This window comes from Colias philodice, chromosome 8, assembly GCF_061535455.1.
Source record: "Colias philodice isolate Cphi_HAF_F1 chromosome 8, ilColPhil1 Martin Lab GWU primary, whole genome shotgun sequence".
NCBI lineage: Eukaryota > Metazoa > Arthropoda > Insecta > Lepidoptera > Pieridae > Colias > Colias philodice.
The window spans coordinates 6,789,433-6,812,610 of record NC_143093.1 but is presented as its reverse complement, the minus strand read 5'-3'; the positions used below and the strand labels follow the sequence as shown (position 1 = coordinate 6,812,610).

The 23,178-nt window shown below is 33.1% G+C and overlaps 1 protein-coding gene across 1 annotated transcript in view; it reads left to right on the top strand.

The window, feature by feature from the left end:
* The first annotated feature begins 349 nt into the window (after positions 1–349).
* Positions 350–23,178, top strand: part of LOC149486596 (uncharacterized) — a 275,063-nt gene continuing 252,234 nt past the window's right edge. The window contains exons 1-5 of the mRNA XM_089698256.1: positions 350–576; positions 14,106–14,264; positions 14,964–15,121; positions 15,851–16,017; positions 23,038–23,107. Of these exons, the coding sequence (XP_089554382.1) occupies positions 560–576; positions 14,106–14,264; positions 14,964–15,121; positions 15,851–16,017; positions 23,038–23,107 (571 nt within the window). The 5' untranslated portion in view covers positions 350–559. The remainder of the gene's footprint in view (positions 577–14,105; positions 14,265–14,963; positions 15,122–15,850; positions 16,018–23,037; positions 23,108–23,178) is intronic.

Below are 23,178 nucleotides of genomic sequence, written 5' to 3'. Positions count from 1 at the left end.
GTCGATTATTTCTATTTAGATACTAGGTATATACTTAATCGACATAATCAGGTCTTGACCTATCAAATAACTTGTTATTGTCAAGCACATAGCAAGACAGTATACTGATAATGAGGTTTTCTACATTGAAAATTAAAGCAGAAAATTTTGTAACATCATTATTTTTCGAGCATTGTGTGTAAATAATAACAAAGCGAAAAAATAGGACTCGCTAAACGATGTCCGTTCACCATGTCAGTAGCACATACCGGGGACGCTCTTTAGTTTGTCGCTGAATACGCAATCGGGAAGCGTCATCGTCGAACGTAACCGCGAAGTTTGATAACTGCTAACTTTCTCTCTCGCTGGCTCGAGCCGCTGTACTCCGCCGAGGTGCTCGAAGGAAGGCTGTATCCAGCCTCACAGCTCAGTGCTCACTCCGCGATAGCCAGCGAGCCAGTACGTTCGTGGCAGCCGCGCGCTCGCTCTCAGTCCGATCGAAACAAATCGAAATTCAAAAGTTTATGTGTTAATTATTCATGGTTTACAAGTTACCCTACGTGTTATAGAGGGCGGCAAAATGGGAACTTTTGTCACGTAAGTTTCAATTTTCTGAAAATTCCTAGTTCGCGTACCTATATTCATAACAAATGATCACTTGTCCTTGCAAAGATTTTAATGTGCTGCGAAATTCCTCTCATCTACGAAATGTAGGACAATGCCAGTTACCTACAAGTTCAACCTTTAATAAAGCTTGTGATTTGCATCCACGACTAGTTTGTAATTAATAATTATGACTGGATATGCACAGAGCAGGATTAAAGTTTTTGTGAATTACTTGTAGTATGGTTACAGAAAGCGATCGACCTCGATAATTTAACCTTCACAAAAAGCTATTTTGCTAAAACATTATAACTAACTAAATAGTTAAAGTTAATTTCAGTTCAAGTTAACCAACATATTTTCATGACCTCAATATTTGCGTACCACATAAATAAATATTTTAATTTTACTTGATTATAATAATTTAAACAATGAATAATTTTATTTAATCTTATTATTAAAATAGTAGCTTAATATTATAACAGAACTCATATTACGTATTACACTATTCTCACTATTCATTTAAATGAGTGTTACAATACTTGTTTAATTTTTAGGTATACTGTGTACATAATTTGCCTATCTAATTAATAGATATTATATCACTGCGCGCAGCTGCAATCGCCGACTGCCGCGTTTTTTGTTAGAGTTGTTAAAGCAGGAAGAAAAATCTAAAATCTACAATACTTTCTCGTCTATTTGGCTTGAATTTCTTATAAAAAAGAGCTTTGGCTTAGCTTAGAGCGTGCGGTAGATCACAGACAAGGTCATACTTGCAATATTTTTGTCAACCATATAAGCAACAATGAATGAAAATAATTCACTGCACATCTACGCATTATAAATATTTATTTAAATGTGTAAATTATTCGTATAGACTTGGAGTCGTCTCGAATCCAATACGATACAAAAAATATATTATATAAGGACAAAACAGAAACTTAATACCAAAACCCGTATTTTGCTTTTGTTTTGTATGATTGTAATTTATGGTTGTCTCACAAATATAAAAATTTAACCGACCGCATAGCACGCGAATTGTTTTTAGGAATGGACATACAATGAGAAAAAAATATTTCCTTATTATTCTGATCTTAGTTCAAGATCTCGAGACACTAAATGTATACCTACCTACATATTAATAGGAGAATGTAGAAGTATCCTAGAAGACCTCTTCTTCTTCTTTTATCTTCTATTCAACTGACAGTTTTCGGTTTAATTGTTCCTAGACTTTGTCAACATATACTATGTTTAAATATATAGAACTAGCTTTCCACCCGCGGCTTCGCCCGCGCAGTCAAAGAAAAACCCGCATAGTTCCCGTTCCCGTGGGATTTCCGGGATAAAACCTATCCTATGTCCCGGGGTAAAAAGTGCCTATGTCGGGTCGGGTCGCCTCGGGTATCAAAATATCTCTATACCAAATTTCATGCAAATTGATTCAGTAGTTAAGGCGCGATTGAGTAACAGACAGACAGAGTTACTTTCGCATTTATAATATTAATAATAGTATGGGTCTAAGGAATAATCAAGCCTATTGCCTTCCTCGATAAATGGGCTATCTAACACTGAAATGAATTGGACCCTCAGTTCCTGAAATTAGCATTCAACCAAAGAAACAAACTCTTCAGTTTTGTAATATGTATTATTTTAGACTTCCTTTTCTAGTATAGGTGGAGCAGTAAACGAAATATAATACGATAATAACAAACTTCAACCTTTTTTCGCTGACTCTACATAATCAGGGTTGGTAAATTTAACATTGTATTAATTAAAAACATGTATTTTAATTTATATATGCGTTAAAAATTTAAATTATGAAATAAGAAAAAAGTACAAATTCATGCCACGGTCAGGCTGCTTCGGCTACTTATTATAAAGATTAACTTTAAACATGTTTTAATTAATTAAAAAATCTTACTTTAAATTCACACAATATTATCAGGCCAAATATTATAAATATTTTTTTTTATGAATATATCCCAATTTTTGTAAATTACAGACACGACGAATTTTTTTTTCCAACGATACATTTTCAGGTTGGCAAAGGATTTCATTAAATTAATCCGGTTTAACCGAAACTCTACACCAAAGTTACATCATAATCCGTTAATCCATTTTCGTGAACCCAATGCATATAAATATCTGTATTACATATAAAATTAATAACATTACAAGGTGAAGTTTACCAAATGAACACATAAATATATACAACAATTTTGTCTATTTACTAAATTATTAAATTACTATAAAATACCTTCAATTAATTGTATATGTACGATAACAAAATGCATAAAGGTAATAAAGTATAAACATTATAGAATGTATAATTATACGCAATAAATGCTCTCATGTAATAATAGAGATATTTAAATACGATAAGGGTATCATATAAATATAGTTTTTCCTACAATTACATAAATACAAGGAAATATTCTCACCATACAAAAATCGAAGATGATAACGTGTGTCGGAAAGACCGTAAAGCGAATCCGGTATTGATAATTGCAATGCCTCAATGAGTTATTGCTCCAAAACATGCTAGATATACGTCAATCTTTACGGATCATAGTAAGAAACAATACTACAAAACACGTAAGGTTGCAACATTTTCCAGTTACATTCATGGTTGTTCATTTGTTTCATGGCTTTCATGTAGATATTTTTTCGTCGAAATTTTCTTTCGAAGCCTCGTGTTTATGTTAAACAGTTAATCAACAATCAAATTGCATGAGGAAGATTTCTATTCAACCAAAAATGTTCAATATTCTGTTTGATTGACCTTAAACTTGAATGAGATCACGTGATATTTACTTAATAAGAATTTATTGAAATTTTAATAGTAAATAGATCTGTACATTTCATCTTTTAAAACACAAAACAATAAAATACTTTTTATTGATCTGTGGTTTAAAATGAATCATTTATAAAAATTGTGATTACAGGTCTGTTTTCGTAGAAGCTTTTTCAAGTTCATTTAATTTATTTGGGTGTATTGTTTTTGTAAGGATGGCTTTAATCTATCTACATATATAAAAATGAAATCCGTTTCGCGTTGTCACGGCATCACGTGTGAACGGCTGAACCGATTTCGATAATTATTTTTTATTATATTCCTTGAAGTACGAAAATGGTTCTTATGTAGAGAAAACGTAAATATGTACCTCGGGCGAAGCCGGGGCGGACCGCTAGTTAGTAATAATAGTTGTATATTCAAATTATACCAACGATCAAGGATATGCAGAATTCATAAAGCTTAATAGAAACACATCTTATATAACGTTTTGAATTCCACTCTAGAGGAAAAAGACAAGTCTATATGTTTAACATCCTGGCTATCTGTTAGCTATTTATTAATTATTTTTTTAATTTTGCATTCACATTCCTTCTTGGCAGATAAATAAATTCATGCTATTTGTATATAATGCGCAATAATTAGTTATATTACATGTTATTGATAATATTTCTCGTTAATGCAACGGATATATACTTATAATCATTCTCATATATCAAGATGTTTTTGTATAACCAGGAAATATATAATTATTATTAATAGCGTGTTGTAATATAAAATATAATGATCATCTTAATGTGTAATGTAAAGGGATAAAATATCGTGTATGTAATTAATTAAATTCCTAGTGTCTTCATTGGAATTAATTTAAATAATGTATTGATTATGCACACAGAGGACTTTACAAATACGTATTGCATCGTCTTCTTTGAGAGCATATTGCATAAGAACTCCATACTAGTTAAATACAATACTTACATTTATTATTTAAATTTATGTATTTAAATTAAAAGTCATACATATATCACATTACTTTACATTTACTTTTAATAATTATATAGAGTCGATGGTTAAAAGAATACGGTTAAAAGAATATAATTTTAAAATAAACTAACATTTATCATAAACCGAAATACTAATAAAAATCTTCGTTTGTATATGCGATATATCCTGTCTATAACCTTGAACAGCGGGAAGGTAAGATAAAAATCTATAGGTAAACACTTATACAAAAGTTAAAGTATACACCCCCCAAAGTGAGACCTTGCAAAAGATTAAATAAACTCCAAAGATATAATAATAAGAAATATAGAACATCCACTATATAAAAAAAAACACTGATTCAGAAGCAAAAATTTAAAACTTATTTTTTTGTTAACTCTATTAAACCCTCAAAAAGAAAACCACTTCTAGAGTTTCTGCTACTACCATACAAATAATTGTGCCACTTACATAGTTCATGAATACTTATTTATTTATAGCTTGTTACACTTATGTGTTTTATAGTCTGATGTAATAACAATACACTAGAATGCGGGTCAACATTAACATCTGCAGCACGCTCGCTACCATCGGCATCGGTGCAAATTGTATTGCGTAAGGTGACACTGTTTCTTCCATATCGTATCGTTCGTATGTGATTTTGGCTTTCCCTAGTTTCGAGGGAAATATTTCATTGTCTTTGAAGTGAATTTACTATAGGTGCGTTGAGAGTAAAATTTTCAGGTCGCGTCATGGCAATACTGTCACGTCATGGCAATATCGTCACATCATATTTGCGTTACCAAAAAAATTGCAACTCAGAGATTTTTGATTTTTTTTAAATATTTACTATATTATATATATTATTTGTTATATTACTTTTAATGGTACAACCTACCTGAAATTACTAACGTTCCTTCACTACTCACTCCGTTACCCTTGAAAATTCGCCGTTTATTCAGCCTGAAATTTCGTAAAAAATCCTACATACACACTAAGTGTGCTTGTACGCAACAAATAATTGAAACGCACATTACATACATCACATAATGTGCGTACGCACTACTCTTAGCATTTTTCTTTATTTTTCTGTGTATCTAATATTGATGCAGTCGTACTGCATGATGATGCAGAGCACAGATAATATTTATAATACTATACGTTAAAATTAGAGTTGTAAATAAGAATAAAACTTTCTATTCCATGACCTTATTGATAAAAACATCAATTATCCATTTCCATTATCCAACACACACACAATACGCATACTATAAACGTAATTAAGGTGTGTTCATTCATTTATTTGTAGAGTTCTTAAAGAAACGCACTTTACACAAGTTACGAGACCTCAGCCTTAACTTTCCGCTTATGTAATGCATTTTTGCCTCAACACGACCTACTCACATCTGTTAATACACGTACGAACTTAAGCTAATGTTAATTTCTATTATGTGTTTATATTTCCTCCATAAGGAAAATATCCGGATTATAGAGCCTAAAAAGGAATTCTATTTATTATTTTGTTTGTTCAATAAATTAAATTTACACTAACTATAAATTAAAATATAGGTCCTTGTTATTACTCATACGAATACATGTCTCTATATTATTTCCTAACTGTGTATGTATGTTTGTTAGTTGAACCAAACGTGTAGTCATTTATCAAAAAAACATTTTGCCTTTTTTATTATCTGTTTCTTTACTCTGCTCCACAACCATCTTAACACTATAATTATTCCAGATTGCAATATTTCCGTAATCATGTCTTCGATTTCTCCATTTATAGTCTTGTCACATACATTTTATTTTATCGGGAAATGCGAGTTGAAATTGTGCCAATGTTCGTTTCTAATGTTATTGCATTTCATGTCCTTGCAATATATTGAATACTCTCTCAAAAACAATTTAATTCTTAACTAACAGTCCGCCCTGGCTTCGCCCGTGGTTTGTTGTGTTTACGTTTTCACTCTATTAGAACCATCCTCGTACTTCAAGGAATATTATTAAAAAAAGAATTAACGAAATCAGTTCAGCAGTTCTTGAGTTCTGCGCTTAGCAACACATTTGGCGATTCATTTTTATAATATAGAATACGTCTCTTTTAGTTTTCACCCAAATTATTATGTATTGACCGTGTAGTATAGCGGTCATATACCTTCTTAGGTAAGGCACGCGTGCTCCACATTACGATATATTATGCGGGCTCTGAGCGGTCTTCCTTCCTCTAATATTACACAATTTACTACACGCAATTAATTGCTCATACATCATACAGTTTGCATCAATAATGATTCAAGTGTACAAGAACTACTTTTTTAACAATTACTTCAAAGACATCAATAATAGCGAATTATATCGTATTATATCGTACTGTAACTTTATTATGTTAAATTTGATGGATATAATACATTTTATTATCATCTGTAAACTTTTAAATCTATATTGTATAAAGGTATTATTAATATGGAAAACATCTAAGTAATCAGATCCAGGTATTGTGTATAAATGTTAATCTCATGAGAAAGATCGAATTCTTGGAATTTATGTCGGGATGACGTTCACTGGCGGATGTGTATTCCACGTCATGTAATATGTATTTTTAACTTTGAATGTTAATAAAAACCTTTACATACGTATATATTTTATTATAACATATGGAAATACTAGATTTCCGCCCGCGGCTTCGCCCGCGTTTTCAAAGGAAAACCCGCATAGTTCCCGTTCCCGTGGGATTTCCGGGATAAAACCTATCCTATGTGTTAATCCAAGTTACCCTCTATATGTGTGCTAAATTTCATTGTAATCGGTTCAGTAGTTTTTACGTGAAAGAGTAACAAACATCCATACATCCATACATTCATACATCCATACAAACTTTCGCCTTTATAATAGTATTAAGATATTATAAAGGTACATATTATTTAGGTACGTAGGTTACTAAGAAGGAACCTTGAAGGACCTTTCAAATATGGTCAAATATAAGATTTGGCTACCTATTTATTTTATTAACTATTAGTGTCTAAATCGTAAATATCTCCAGTAACTTCACTTGCTCAATTGTAACTATTTAAAGATGATTCGTATTCACGTAGTTATGATCAGATTTTGCATTGAGATATTAATATATAAGATTAAAATAATTATTATCGTTATCATAACTATTGCTCTACAGACAAATTTATTGATATATAAAATTTACATAATGTCAAGTACCACTACATTTGTCCAAAGTTCATGAAAATAAATTCAGATGTTCATTTGAGTTGTTCATAAATGTAAATGTAAGATAATATTCTATTTCGTAGTAACGTAGAGCTATGAATAAATCTAAAATATATTCAAGAAAAATAATTTTCAAAAGCAATAATGCTGAAATGTTTAAAAGTAATTGCAATGAACATAAACCGTATGTAATATCTTACCTTTGACCCCAGTCTGTCATCCTGAAGGCTTTTTGTGTTATTAACCTAAAACTTAAACAAATGGCAACTATCGTGACTGCACAATATCAGATAATAAAGATTAAACCTCAATGTTAAAAGTAACAAAGACAATTTAAGATGCGTGAATTATGTGTCTTGGCAATCATTATAAACAATCATTTTATCGTTTAACACCACAATGATTAAAGCTAGCATACTTCTCATAAGCGTAGAAAGAATCACTGACGTCATAATAATAATGTCTAAACGTTATTTTTTTTTATTAATTCAAGGTGTGAATAACTATATCCAAAATCAAAAAGCTTTTAAATCTGCGTGTCACGCAAGCTAACCTCCCTAGCATGATATACGCATAACTACGAACATATTCAACATACAATAAACACAACAGATAAAATATTCGCTCATCCAACCAGGTGTTACAAGTTTTTTGTTAACCTGACTACAACATACGATGTCAGTCATGTCTACCAAAGGTCATGACTGCGGCACAGATGTTAGGAAGTAATTAGTGACCAATCAAGCTATCTCGTTATATCGACAGTAATTGCAACTCACCTATACAAGTAAAATGAATAAACAATAGAACCGGAACACGCGCAACGTGTTAAACCAGAAAATTTAATTTTAAGAACAGTGTAGTGATCTATTGTTCGAGTTGAAACTTATTATACGTTTGTAATTTACACAGCTTTTGTATTTATGCGAATTAGTACACTTTCTGCTTTATGCTTATCTCTTTATGATCAAGTAAGAATTTTCTTATTAGAATATCTTTACATACTATCTTAGACTCATTTTTAAAATCATTAATTTTACTATTTAATAATACATTTTAATCCGAAATTTCTGAAAGAAATCTATTATACAAAGTTTTTAAACATTATTTCATACTTTATTGAACACAAATAAATATCCCAAACTATTCTTCAAACAATTACTCATACAGCTATCAAATTCAAACCCAACAAAGCAAACGAAACACCATCTCGTTCAGTTAAATTCAGTACAGCCAACAATGTGAGATGAAGTAATCGTGTTTCCCCGCGGTTGGTTGTCGCAAGCATTGCCTCACAAGAGTCACCATGCTAATTGCCACGTGCAATAGCGATCGAATCCGCAGCAGTTGGCACGTAAACAGAATTTAAAGGACGTTACGTGACACAAAGTTCACGTTACGTATTCGAAAGGGCGAATACTGGGTTATTAAGGAATTATAAGTACGAGTTTCACTGAAGAAACGTTAAAAAAACCACCGAGGTTTCGAATTACAGGTATGCGTTGTGACGTAGGTATGTAGTAGAGCAGCGGGCTAAAAACTTTAATATTTTGATAGGATAAATGAAAACATTATATTGCATTTTTATTCAAAACATTTGCTTCAACCATGTTGTAAGGCTGATTGTGACTATTTCTATTCTGATCTGTTTAGTTCTTAGGTAACAAGAGCAGTAAAGTGACAACACATTTTGTTCAACGTGGCGAAATGTTTTCTTCAATGCGACACCTTCCTTAACGTAATTAGAGTCACCAAAATGATAAAACTCGACACAAATTAGTAGAAGAATAGATTCAATTAAATGTATGTAATAATGAAGGATGATGCTGATGTAAAACATTGCTTAAGGCCCGCATAACATTATCTCTAACAAACGTAAAATTATGTGTACATTTTACGTAAACACAACAATAAATTATTCTATTCGTTATTGTACCTAAGAGGATATAAAAATAACTTGTGTGTGGGTCAAGAAACATGTGTCATAGTTTTGGTTATATTAATAAGTACGCCTACAAAATTCTTATAGTTGCATGGCATTAGTGAGATCACGCCCATCTGCTCATTTTGATAGGTTTATAATATGATCGTAGACATTTAGCCTATTACAAAAACCTAAAATTATATGCATTAAACCCCTTCCAGGTATGTTTATAAAAAACTTGTTTCTAATAGGATGTCCGGTGAATCCAAAATTGTATACCTATTCGCTAGATAATTTGATTCAAATATTTGCAGTATTTTCGCATTAGGTATTTAAAAACTCGATTTTGTTATTATTTCAACATCTTGCATATCAAATATCATTTCTTAATGAGATTCGATTGAAAATCAGAAAATTAAATATGAAAGATAATTATAATGTGCAGTGTGCATAATTCGATAAAAATTTACCCACGTAAATATCTTTGTCTATTCAAGTCCCAGTTCACACTCAAATATATTCACGTGATTTTATACTTTGCTCACAATGTCCATAATCAAATAACATTAATTAAAAATAACTATACTATTCATTCTTCTTATTGCAATAAAAAAAACTGTGAGTCTAATGGTAATCAGTCTCAATTATATGGTTATCTAATCAATTTGTATAGAACATTAAAACATGTTAATATAATATGTATCTATACATATTATATGTATCTTAATTCGTTTATATAAAATACGAATAAAAAATACGATATAAAAGTCTGCATCGTCAGGTTGACAAGTCCTTTTAAGGAGGTGATTTAAAAATGTTGAAGTGAATGAGATTCCTTTTAAATTCCTTCAGGTACCAAATACCAGCGTAGTATCAATCAGGATGTTTAAAATAAAGGTCGTCTGGTGTCCGCCTCGTGAGGTCATCTTCACGTGACTGGCCAATCGCTGTACGACTTTTTTGTTCTAATTTTAAAACAATCAGACCAACGATTATCAAAAATGTATTTGGCGCGCTTGACAAAAAAGGATTTATAACTTGTTTTGATACCCATAGACAATAGTGTTCCGTAGTTTATGGACAGTAATTTATGATATTTTTAAATTATAAACTTCCGACAATCAAAAGCAATTAAGCCTTATTTAATAAATTTTATTGATATAGTATCTTCGCTATCTTTATATTAATAAGTGTGAAAATGTTTGAAGCTTACAAAAGCTACCCACACTCTACCATACTTCTAACCTACAGATTATAAAGATAACAAATAAAAGTTAATTAAAGTGAATACGTGAAAACTATCTATTCAAGCAAGACAGTATTTTCGCAATTTTAACAGAGTCATTGTTAGCATCCTAGTGCAACCAAACGAAACTAAGTATTTCGCAGAAGATGAAATCTCTTTGTGTTTCAATTCTTTGTATTGGTAAAGTCTGTTTTATTTGAATATGAAAGTATGGTATAAATATAAAGGTTAAAGCAGTAGAACAAAGTGCATTCATGACATACCAATAGTCTATAGATATTATAGGTATGTATTATAAAATATAGTTCACAGACACGTTTATTTGTATTTGGTCTCTCCGCTTATTTCGTCTGATCATTTGTTATAATTAATTGTTATCTTGGTTTTTTCTAAATCTAAATTTGTATCTAATTTTATCGACTATCTGAAATATAAAAATTATAGATCGTTCCTTTAAAATCTTTAATATGCGTTGGCTTAATGAATAAGTTTAAAAAAATACATTCAAAACTTGTTCTTTCCAAAAAAAGTTCCTAATGAACAGGCAATTTATAAGTATTAACTAAAGCCTGAATCGCTAAGAACAGAAAAATTAAGATTAGTGTAGGTATACGTATTAAATAAATAAAAGAATTTCAACTTTTTTTATCTACTTCTTTTCTAATGCATTAACCTTGTCCAAAATACGATTTACTAAGCATTGATAAGTGCTATTCTAAATTCAATCACGTATCGATTAGCAAAGAGACTTTCGCGCCACAAAATAAGGCCGTACATCAAATTCTTATGCAATTTTAACATTGAATGAATCACTTTGACCGTGATATACTCACAATAAAACAAAACAAGTGAACCGAAAATGGCAATAATGTGCATAACATAATAAAAAGATTGTTGCGAATCTATATTAAGAAAACTTGGAAAAGTCGTGATTTGATATGATGCAATATTACCTAATATCTAATCGTAATTCTTCGACCTATTTGAAACCAAAATTTGTCATTCAAAGGGTTATTGGTATTAACATTGAATGTCAGTTTACATGTAACTCATGTTACTGACCACTGCCGGCTCGTTTCAAGGTTTTCACGATTTCTATATTAAGCTTGATACATAAACTTGATACTTCAAAGAACACAGATTCTAGCAACGTTGTGTCAACGAACTTTTTTCGAATCTAACACTTTTTGAAATATAATGCACAATTTTATAATACATGAAGAAGAATATCCATTAATATTTATTAAAATGTTGCAAAGAAACAGACCGATATGTTTTATGCAGTCGATTGATAATGCAACTTTTATTATAAAGTCTAATTTTGTTTCCAAAAACTAATCGAACGAGTAGAGACCAATAAAATAAGACAAAGTCCAACCAACACCCGGATTCCAATAAGGCGCTGACCGACGGCTAGTGTAATTAAATTCTTACAAATTTAATCAACCTCAAACTTAACATTGAACGTGATTCCGTCACTAATTTTTATTGACGTTCTTAAAGCCGGCTACGCACATACCTGTGGCAGGGGCAGTATTGGAATTGCACTCTTAATTGGCTCTTTAATTGTGATGTGTATAGGCAAGCAGGGGCAAATTAGAGAACATCTGAAATTGCCGACCGCTGTGCAACGGAGATTATTGCCCCTGCGGCAGGTACGTGAGTAGCCGGCTTTATAAATACCACAAGTAGGGCGGAATTACATAACCTGTCATTAATGACAAATGGGTGTAATGAGCAATGTCATTGACATGTATAGAAAGTTAGATGTATCTCATAACAACCGGTACCTTAAAGATCACTGATAAAAACGAAAGCTATTTGCGGTCATGTGTGCGTACCTGAGGAAACCTTAGAGCATTTCCTGAGTTACTGTAGTACTAATACTTCCGTTTTATAGAATATATGTTGATATAAATATACATTATGATATAAATATGTTTAGATTTAGATGGATTCTTGTAATGATGGGAAATAGACCGCATAAACGTCGTAATTTTTCGATATTACCAAGCGTACAACACGCTTGTAATTTTAATCTGACCGCAATGACTTAAAATGATTAATGATACTCAGTGGCAATTTATAAACGGTTTATAGCGCCTTACAGACAGAATAATCTCCAAATAACTTTATAGTTTTATTCGGTAGCATGATATTTTTGTTATTTTTTAAGCCTACACAAAAGGTCGTTATATAATTCCTTAAGATTCAAATACAATTCTATAATCGAAATATAGTAAAACCGAAATTGTCATTATGTAAATACGAACATCATTATAAACCTCAGTGGTTTTTAAGTCACAACTGTACACTTATGTTTGTAAACCTTTTTGTTTCTGATAATAATAAAAAATCATAACCTATGATGTATGTATTGTAATTATTATTGTTGATCAAGGGGCGAACCTTTTTAATTATTCTTACAAATAGTTTGCTACGAAATAAGAAAGTAAAATTTTGTCTGCAGTTCTCGTATGTTAGGTAGTTTTAAATGTATGACTATGGCTCTACAAAAAAACCATCGACGGCCGTAATAATTCAGGCCCCGGAATCACAGACACAATAGAAAATCTATTGTGTCGTAGACCGATCGGGCCGATCGGGGCTCAATGGGTTAACTTAATTGATGTATCAATAACCGCCGGTAAAAGCGTCAACTTCTGTGGCATTTCTGTCACTTCCTGGGTAAGACCAGTCACGTGGTTTAAAGGTGATCAGTCTTGTAGAGCGAAGTGTAGCCATAGTTTATTAGCCTCTTGCGCCACTGTTACCAATTATGATTGAAATACGTCGTTCTTTTCTTATTGCTTGTCGTTTATTTTAATGTCGGACGTTTCTTTCAATATACAGTGGGCATTATACAGACCAATTATATGCTTTTGTTTTTTTCTTAATCAAAATTAAATGCCATTTATTGGACAATGGTTTTAAAAACAAAAAACATCGATATAGAAACAATGTTAAATAGTGCAGAACTAAATGTTTAAGTATAAATTACAGCGAATATAGTATAATTGTATATTTCACTTAGTTTTTTCCTGTCATTAAACCACTTCATTGACTTTGAACTAGGAAATTCTATAGCGAGGTTTGCGTGGTCGCGTTCTTTTCCTTCACAGGTCGTTAGTCTAAATTGCAATGTTGCATTCATTTAAAATTAAAATGTAACTCAATATGTATGCCTACATAATATGGTTGCATTAAGTGCTCAAATTTAGTAACTATTGAGACATAGGTTTTTCGATATTTTGTGTTTTGTTTCATCAAAAGTTTCGTTTAAGATTTTTCAGAAATGTTATTTTTGAACTATTTATGTACAACGTGTATTTATTATTCACATTTGTTTGTTCCAGGCTAAGCCAGGGTTTCCTGCTATTAGCGCTGCTATTCGTAACACTAGCGGACGGTAAAATCGAAGAGAGCAATGCTCAGACAGTCCCGAGCGACCTGCGGAGGGCCGTCAGTGAGGCGATGGCCCTCGAGAGGAGGTTCATACAGAACGGGAATGCACCGTATGTATATAATTTATAAACTATTTCTATATAAAAAGATTTGTATAGTAAATATATTTCGCCGTCATTTACAATTTACATTATACAACTTGACGACTATAGTCCATTCAATCAAATAGCAGATTCAACCAGATGACTACGACATAAATGTTGTGTTTGAGCTTGATATATTTATCTGAAGTGAATACAAAATTGACTCTGTGATATGTGATATATGTGAATAGCAGGGTGATTAGTTGACACTTGGGATCAAAAGAGCAATGTGGTTGTGTTATACCTAGCATAATATAGTGGCCAACCATTAATTAGCCTGTGTTTAATCCTACACAATTTTAGTAATAATTAATTTGATTTCTAACATGATATAAACAAGGCATACGTATAGTTAGATCTAATGTATTTATTAACAGATCCATATTCTATTTATCTAGTGTAGAGGCTCTACGGTAGAGCAAAATACAACAGTCTTATAGTGACATCGATTAATTTAATTTTATTACATTAAATAATAGAAAAAGATCTATCACGAGGCCTGGAATCGGGATACGAAACTGCGTGTTTTTGCCATAACGGGCCCATCGAATTATTTCCTTTTTCTTACAAATATTTAAATACGATAAAACTAAATATTAACGTTGAGTATTAATATAATCTACGCCAACATTAATTACCAAATTTCAAGAACTCTTTCCTTTATAGTGAGGAATGTACATCAGAAGAAGAAGATATAAGTAACACACCATGCCCGCCGAGCAAGTACCGGAGTGCGAGCGGGGAATGTAATAATGTGAGACATCGCCCCTGGGGCAGGAGAGGCGATGTGTTCCTGAGGCTGTTGCCGCCGAAATATGCTGATGGTATGTTTTTTTATTATTATTATTGTGTTAAATATTCTATTGAGATTATAAAACACTTTATATTCACATACTTTAAACATATATATTCTAAGCTGCAGGAAAAATCGAGGAAAATTATGACTATTTTCCTGAGTGGGTAGGTAAACCTGTGAATAATTAGTTTTTATTCTGCTTCACATATAATATGAAAAAAACATGGTTAATTAAGTACAGGTGAATAATTAATTGTTTATGAGACACAGTATAAATAATAAAACTTACAAAAAATCTAAACGATTTTATTAGATGTTATTTGTTTTATAACTTTGTTTTTATGAACGTATAAATGTACATTGTACACGCTTTTATATTTATTTTAATGTGTCTGAAAAAAATGAGCTTAGAAACTGTTTTGTAGCTAATGTTAAAAATTACCGATTTAAGAGAAGGTGACAAGCATTAAATTGTTAAAATATTGATGTAACTTAGGCTATCTATTTCTCTCATCTTTTTATTTATACAAAACGTATGATTTCAGAGTAATAGCTATTAATAGGTATGCGCTAGTAAAGCTAGTACCTATAGTCCTATAAGTATTCAAATATTTTAATTAACAAAATCAGAATTTCCAATTACAGCGATAACTTAATTATAAAGTTTTGCGACCTAAATATCGGAAGTTCAAAACAAGATAAATCGTACAAAATATGACTTTACATGTTATTTAATATTTTTATTTCATTGTTACAGGAGTATCCCAGCCTCTATCACCTCCTCACCTCCCAGAGGCATCTTTAGCAGTACATGCAGTGGCTCAGCTCGCGCAACCAGAAGAACACGACTATGTCACCAGCATGCTGGCTGCTTGGGGACAACTGATCATGGACGATCTTATCGCTACTGCCAATGGGAATAAGGTTGGTTTTCCTGTCACATTCTAAGATGCTAATTTTTATTCAATATGCGTGGTTGTACATGTGAATAAACACGCCCGTAATTAGGGTGCTTTTCCACTAGAGATGTGCGAGAATCATAGCGCTTCATTTAGCATTTGAAGCGATTCTACTGGTTCTTTACAAACACATCCCTCGCTACGCATCCTCGCACATCTCTGTAAACGCAGCCTTAAAGATTGGGGAAATCATTCAATATATAAAAAGATAGAATGGCTTTCAAACCTGTTTCTAAACAAAATGCTACAACATAATATGCATTTATATAAAAGTTATATAACTTCGTTGTTAACTTTTCCATAATTACTCGCATAGTTTCTTAGAAGTCTATGATATATTTCTGAGAATAAATTATACAGTAGTAATACAGTAGTAGTATATTATATGGTTGCTCGCGTCCGCAGGCTTAGACCTTCATTACCCTGTACGTGCCTCCCGGGTGGTGCTAAAGAGCAACAACGCCGTATCTCGGGCGGCGGAAATCCCTGACCCGAACAAACTGAGCTTGGCATAACACAAACGCTATCTTAGGCTACCACAAACCTGAAAAGTATCATTTTCGAAAGAGTGGATTCACCAACACGCACTAGCCAGCGTGGTGTCTTAAGGCTTTATTACCTTCATGGAAGCACAACACAAAAGAAGGCCCTCAGTCCCCAGCAGCCCTGTCAGGCCTGGCTACGACAGCGGTCAGAAAACCTACAGGGCAGAGGGTGCTAAGAATCCCTGGGTAAGATCCGGCTGTCAACAGACGATCTATATAGCTACTTACAACGTACGCACCTTGCGTACAAAAGACAGGTTCATTGACCTTGAGACGACTATCTTGGATAAAATCAAATGGCACATTCTAGGATTATGTGAAACAAGAATGAAAGGGGAGGAACTGACAAAGTTACCATCAGGACACATAATGTTCTATAAAGGACAGGACAACACATCCGAAGGAGGAGTTGGTCTTCTCGTACATAAAAAGTTTGCAGATAGGCTGAAAACTGTCGTTGGAATTTCCCAAAGAGTTCTGTATGCTACCTTTAATATAAACAACCGGTTAACGATGAAAGTGGTTCAGGTATATGCTCCTACTAGCGCAAACAGTGAAGATGAATTAAATAACTTCTATGCCGATGTTGAGCGAGCCCTTAACGAAAATCCATGCTTCTATACCACTGTAATTGGTGATTTTAATGCGAAAATTGGCCAAAGTTTCCCTGGTACTAATGAAGAATATATAGGAACACACGGGTTAGGCACAAGAAATGAGAGAGGCCAGATTCTTGTCAGCTTTTTAGCAAAACACAATCTCTATGCTATGAACACCTTCTACCAAAAGAAAGACCAACGCAAGTGGACATGGAGAAGCCCAAATGGTTCAACGAAAAACCAAATAGACTACATACTGAGCAATAAGAAACATGTTGTTAGTGACGTTAGTGTTTTAAATTGTATAAACATCGGAAGCGACCATAGGATAGTACGTGCAACGTTCAAAATAAACGCCAAAACAGAACGAATGAGGTTAATTCGGAAACATAACGCCAAACTGGATTATGCAGCTATTGAAGTTAAGAAAGATCATTACGAGCAACGCATCAATGAGCTTCTGACCACAAGCCAAATACCTGCTACTGTGGATGCTGTAGATGAACGACTCACGCAGAGCATAAGGAAGGCAGCCGAGGAATTTGGCAAGACAACACGTCAAAATAAAACTATTTTGTCGGACCGAACAAAAGATCTGCTCGAAACGAGACGTGCTCTTCATAGCAAACCGGAAACAAGTAATGTAGTGCTTTCTGATATTAATAAGCAAGCAAAGCAAGCGGTAAGGCGTGATGTAAGGCAACATCGGTACAAAACTATTGTCAATACTATTGAAAAGTATAGAGGCCCAAAGGTTTTTCGGAAGAAATTGGTAGAGGGTAATAAACAAATACACAGAATTAAAGATGCTAACGGAAGAGAAACAAATGACCTCGATGAAATTATGCATGTGGTAGAACAATTCTACGAAAAACTGTACACCTCCAGAATAGTGGAGCCACTGAAGCTTCAATGCCCACGCGCTAAACTGATACGTCACTTTACAGAAGATCTACCAGACATAAGCTTGTATGAGATTAAATCGGCGCTTAAAAGTATGAAAAATGAAAAGGCTCCAGGTGAAGATGGTGTACCTGTGGAACTTTTAAAGTTAGGAGGCAAAACGGCTTTGCTAGAGCTTCAAAGGCTTTTCAATCAGGTTTTAATGGAAGGTATTACACCGAAACCTTGGAAAAACGCATTGGTTACGCTTATATATAAGAAAGGGGAAAAATACCAACTCAATAATTATAGGCCAATATCCATATTGCTCCATACCTACAAGCTATTTACTAAAGTTCTGACGAACCGTCTAGCCAACAAACTTGATACTGCACAGCCAATAGAACAGGCAGGTTTCCGTCGTGGTTTCTCCACTATCGACCACATATTTGTAGTGCGGCAGTTGATTGAAAAGTGTGTGGAGTACAATCAGGATCTATGTGTTGCTTTCGTAGATTATGAAAAAGCGTTCGACACTGTAGAACACTGGGCTGTGTTTCATTCACTGCAAAGATGCATGGTAGACACAAGATATGTGGAAGTTCTCAAGGAGATTTATAAAGGTGCAACCCTCCAAGTAAAGCTGCACGAAGTATCTCGCCGAATACCAGTTGGTCGTGGTGTAAGACAAGGCGATACAATTTCTCCCAAGCTATTTACAGCTGCTCTAGAAGACGTTTTTAAACTATTGGAGTGGTCTGAAAAAGGCGTTAGCATCAACGGGTCAATGTTGTCACATTTGAGATTCGCTGACGACCTCGTGCTCTTTGCTAAAACCCCGGACGATATAAAAGTTATGCTCGAAGAACTACATGATGCCTCACTAGCTATTGGATTAAGAATGAACATGCTCAAAACTAAATTTATGAGTAACAGCAAAAACATTACACCTGCGATCACAATATATGGTCAGAACATCGACAGAGTAGAAGAGTATGTTTATTTAGGTCAAATGGTTACGCTGGATAGGAATGCACAAACGAGGGAAGTAGACCGCCGCATTCAACTTGGCTGGGCAGCGTTTGGCAAACTATCAGATGTATTCAAAGACAAGCAAATACCAACCTTCCTGAAGAGGCGAACGTTTGAGCAATGTGTTCTTCCAGTAATGACGTACGCCTCTGAAACCTGGACACTAACCAAACACCTAGTGAATAAACTCCAAGTAGCGCAAAGGTCGATGGAACGCGCTATTCTTGGGATTTCGTTGATAGACGAGAGTTCCAAATACGACAATAAGAAAGAAAACTGGAGTTATAGACATAGCACTCAAAGTGTCTCGGCAGAAATGGAGGTGGGCGGGACATATCTGCAGATTAAGTGACAACAGGTGGACCAACAAAATCCTAGAATGGCGTCCTTGGACCGGACAAAGAAAAGTTGGCCGTCAGCCTACTAGATGGGTTGACGAGATAGTGAAGATCTTGGGAAAGAAGTGGATGCGAGTGGCGACGAACCGAAAGGAATGGCGTGCACATGAAGAGGCCTATACCCAACTTTGGGTCACACCGGGCTGAAAAAGAAAAGAAGAGTATATTATAGTCTAGATATTATCCGACGTTTTAGAGATTTAAACATATGTAGGAGGTAGGTGTGTGTAATCAATGCGATCAGGTCGTCCAAGGGTAATATTGTCTTCAATAAATATATTTTATCCCAAATATTTTATGACTTTTTCATTATTACTCATAGTTTCGGATTTAGCCATCATCATCCACTTATAAATGATTCATTCTTGATAATTAAAAATGCAGTTAAATATGTGGTTAAATGTCGAATATAAAAACTACAAAAAACATTTGACTTCAAAAATTCTTGGAAGAATAAAATACGAAATCACATAATTATGTTCAATGATATTACCCAAGATGGATTTCACTCATATCAAATTGTATTTATAACGAATAAAAAATCTAAATATTATGACCTATGTTAGAACTCAAAATAATAATCAAACAGGATACAACTTTCGTAATTCTAAATTAATAATTATAGATAGGTAATATATAGCTAGAACGCGTGGGTGAAATACTGCAGGATAATGCCGAATTTTTCCTATCTTGTAAAAATATCGTGAGAACCGGTTATATACAAAAGTCATAATATCGCATTCTTCCGTTCTTTATCGTCTATAATTTTCACAGATAAAAAGACGTCGTATCGCCTGTAAATTATTAATCAAATTATTAAATAAGTGTTAAGTATTTACCTATTATATTCTGTAATTTTACATGATTTGAAACCTATTGAGTATTATTCACTTGTCCTATCCTATTTATATTGTAAACATGAAAGTTTATCAGGATGAGTCTTACTTTTGCACAAAAACAGAAACAATATTATTTACGATGATTATTAACTTTAAAAGTACCTAATATGAGTTTCAGAAATCAATATCAAACTAGAACTAGAAAGCGCCGTACCAAACAATTCTCTCAATACTCCATAGTAGGTAAAGATGTAACCATTCATTTGAGATTTCCTATCAAATTACCGTAATCAATTACGGCTTAATGCCTCCGTGGTTCACACGTCGTGAGTAGCGGTGTGAAGGCCACCGGACGTAGCTTTAAGGATAACTAAAAAAGTGATTAGGCTATTATTTGTAAATGCAATGAATAGTCAATAGATTATATCACTGTTTGATTTGGTCTGCAAATAAAAAAGATAAATACACCAGATAATTAGTCTTTTACGTAGAGAAGAGCTGCGGTAGAGCTCAGTTGCTTATAACGCGATAAATTTTGGACGTGCACAATGCACATCTTATAGTATCGACGCCTTTTTTAACGTACAGGGCAAAGAGTTATTTATATATTATTCCAGGCCCTAACATATTGTCAATAGGTACCAAAATACCAAATTGGAACGGTAGAGACGCTACGTTATTTTCATTTCACCAAAAAAAAAGCAGAGATTTACGAAATCCACATATAAGTTCAAGTAAGTAAAGAGATTTAGCGCAAAATAATTATACTTGCATTACATACCTCTAATACTAAAAACGTCGAGTACATCAGATAGTCATGGGAACTATGTTTTCTCAAGAGTTATCTGCCATCGCAAGTGTTCGTAACCGTGTCGCGGATCACAGCTCATTAGCCGCAAGATATAATTAACCACAACTGCTGTGGTTTGTCTTGAACTTGCAAAACTATGACTCAATGATCTTGATATCAAGGAAATAATTTAGCGTGTCATATTTGGCTATTAACTTTAAAAGGCTAGATATTCTAAATATCGTTCTGAGACTCGTTTTATTTTTAAAAATAAATTGTTCTATTTCTAATAGCTAAAACAAATACTGCGTGTTTAAAAATAATTGTGTAAGCACAAATATATCTTGTACCGTATGATCATAGATATAGTAAGTATAAATTATCCTGCATATTATTTCCTAGCAGTGGGACCTAAATTTTGAAGAGGGAGTTCTCTGTTCTTTTATAAATCCACATGTTATGTCACTCTCACCGACTGCAGATTGATTATAAATATAATTTATTGGTCATAAAAAATTCTGAATATTCATTGAAGCGTACAAAAAACATCACAAATGCGCATTAACATACAATCATACAGTAATTAATTACACATCGGATCGTTAAAGATGTTTGTCACAAAAGACGTCTCAAGTTCGTGATAGTTCGCAGGTCATGTTAAGTAAGATTACCTCGAACGTGTATCGAGTGAAAGTTATGATATAACATGCAGTTCCCCGTGTTATGTTACAAACTGGTATCATATATTAATGTTAAGGTAAAGGGACTTATTCCTAATGGCTATAGAATTACGTTGGTCGTTGTATTCATTGTCTGTCTGCCCATTGTATATTCTAAATGTCAATGACGTTGGCTCGATTGATGGTATTATCTTAATATTACGCATCGAACTGCAAGCTATGTGGAATATAATAATATACCTACATATTATAATAGATGATAGAGAATTAAACTTAATTTAAGGTTGCGTCTTTGTGTCTCCTCCTTTGCCCTACTTTAAGTGTACCTATCGGCAATCGCCCTTTCTCCGAAGATATTATCTCTCAACTTTATGAGGTGACCACGTCTCAAACTGCGTAACTATCATCAAGATCTCTTAATGATTTTTTTACTTTATTACAATTTTATTAATTTATAATTCAAAGCTGTATGAAGGATCAATAAATCTATATATATATCTATAATATTTGATGATGGAATAAAGCATAGCATTAGGTAGGTATGACTGAATCGTGTACTTCCTCGCTTTCGAAGACTGGATTTTTGACATTGATTGTTTTGCCCTTTAGTGTTGTAGTTTTTTTACTTGGAAGCCAGACAGATTTACATAGCTGTTAATCTTTGTCTATATTTAGTCAAACATAAAATTAATTGGCTTAACACTATACGGTTCGTAATTAAAATTTTAACGTTCTCACTGCACTTCGTATTTATAAATTATATATGAAGTATTGCTCTACATTCTACAAAATTGCTAGTCGAACGAAGATGCTATTATATTTATGATGTTTTTTTTTTATCAACATTGTTACCACAGCCTCATTTTCAATTTTGTTTTCTTAATTAAGCAAAATACCATCCCCCTATACATTCAAAATCAATATAAGATTTATTTAGGCATAAGTCACGTATATTAATCTTAAGTGAAAGTCGACAAGTTTCATCCATTGTTTGATTGTTACGTTATCAGGATGTATATTTTATGGCTTATCGGAGTCTTTAATTGACTCATTGTACAACAATGACTTGAGAAATTATCGTTTTTTTATAATAAAAAAATACAACGTCTTAGCATCGTAGTAACTAGTGGAACTAATATTAATGAACGTGGATTTTTTTTAATATTTAAGGAATTTATAATGGATCAACGAAGATATTTAATTGATTTTTCATTCTGCAGAAATGTGAAGGACCAGCCTGTGCATACATTCGGTCGGCTCCAACAAGGAATTTGGACTCGTGCAAATTTGGTTAGTGCTAATATTCATTTACTTAGACAACGCTAGCCGTATGCATACTTGAGTTAAATAATTCTTATGTT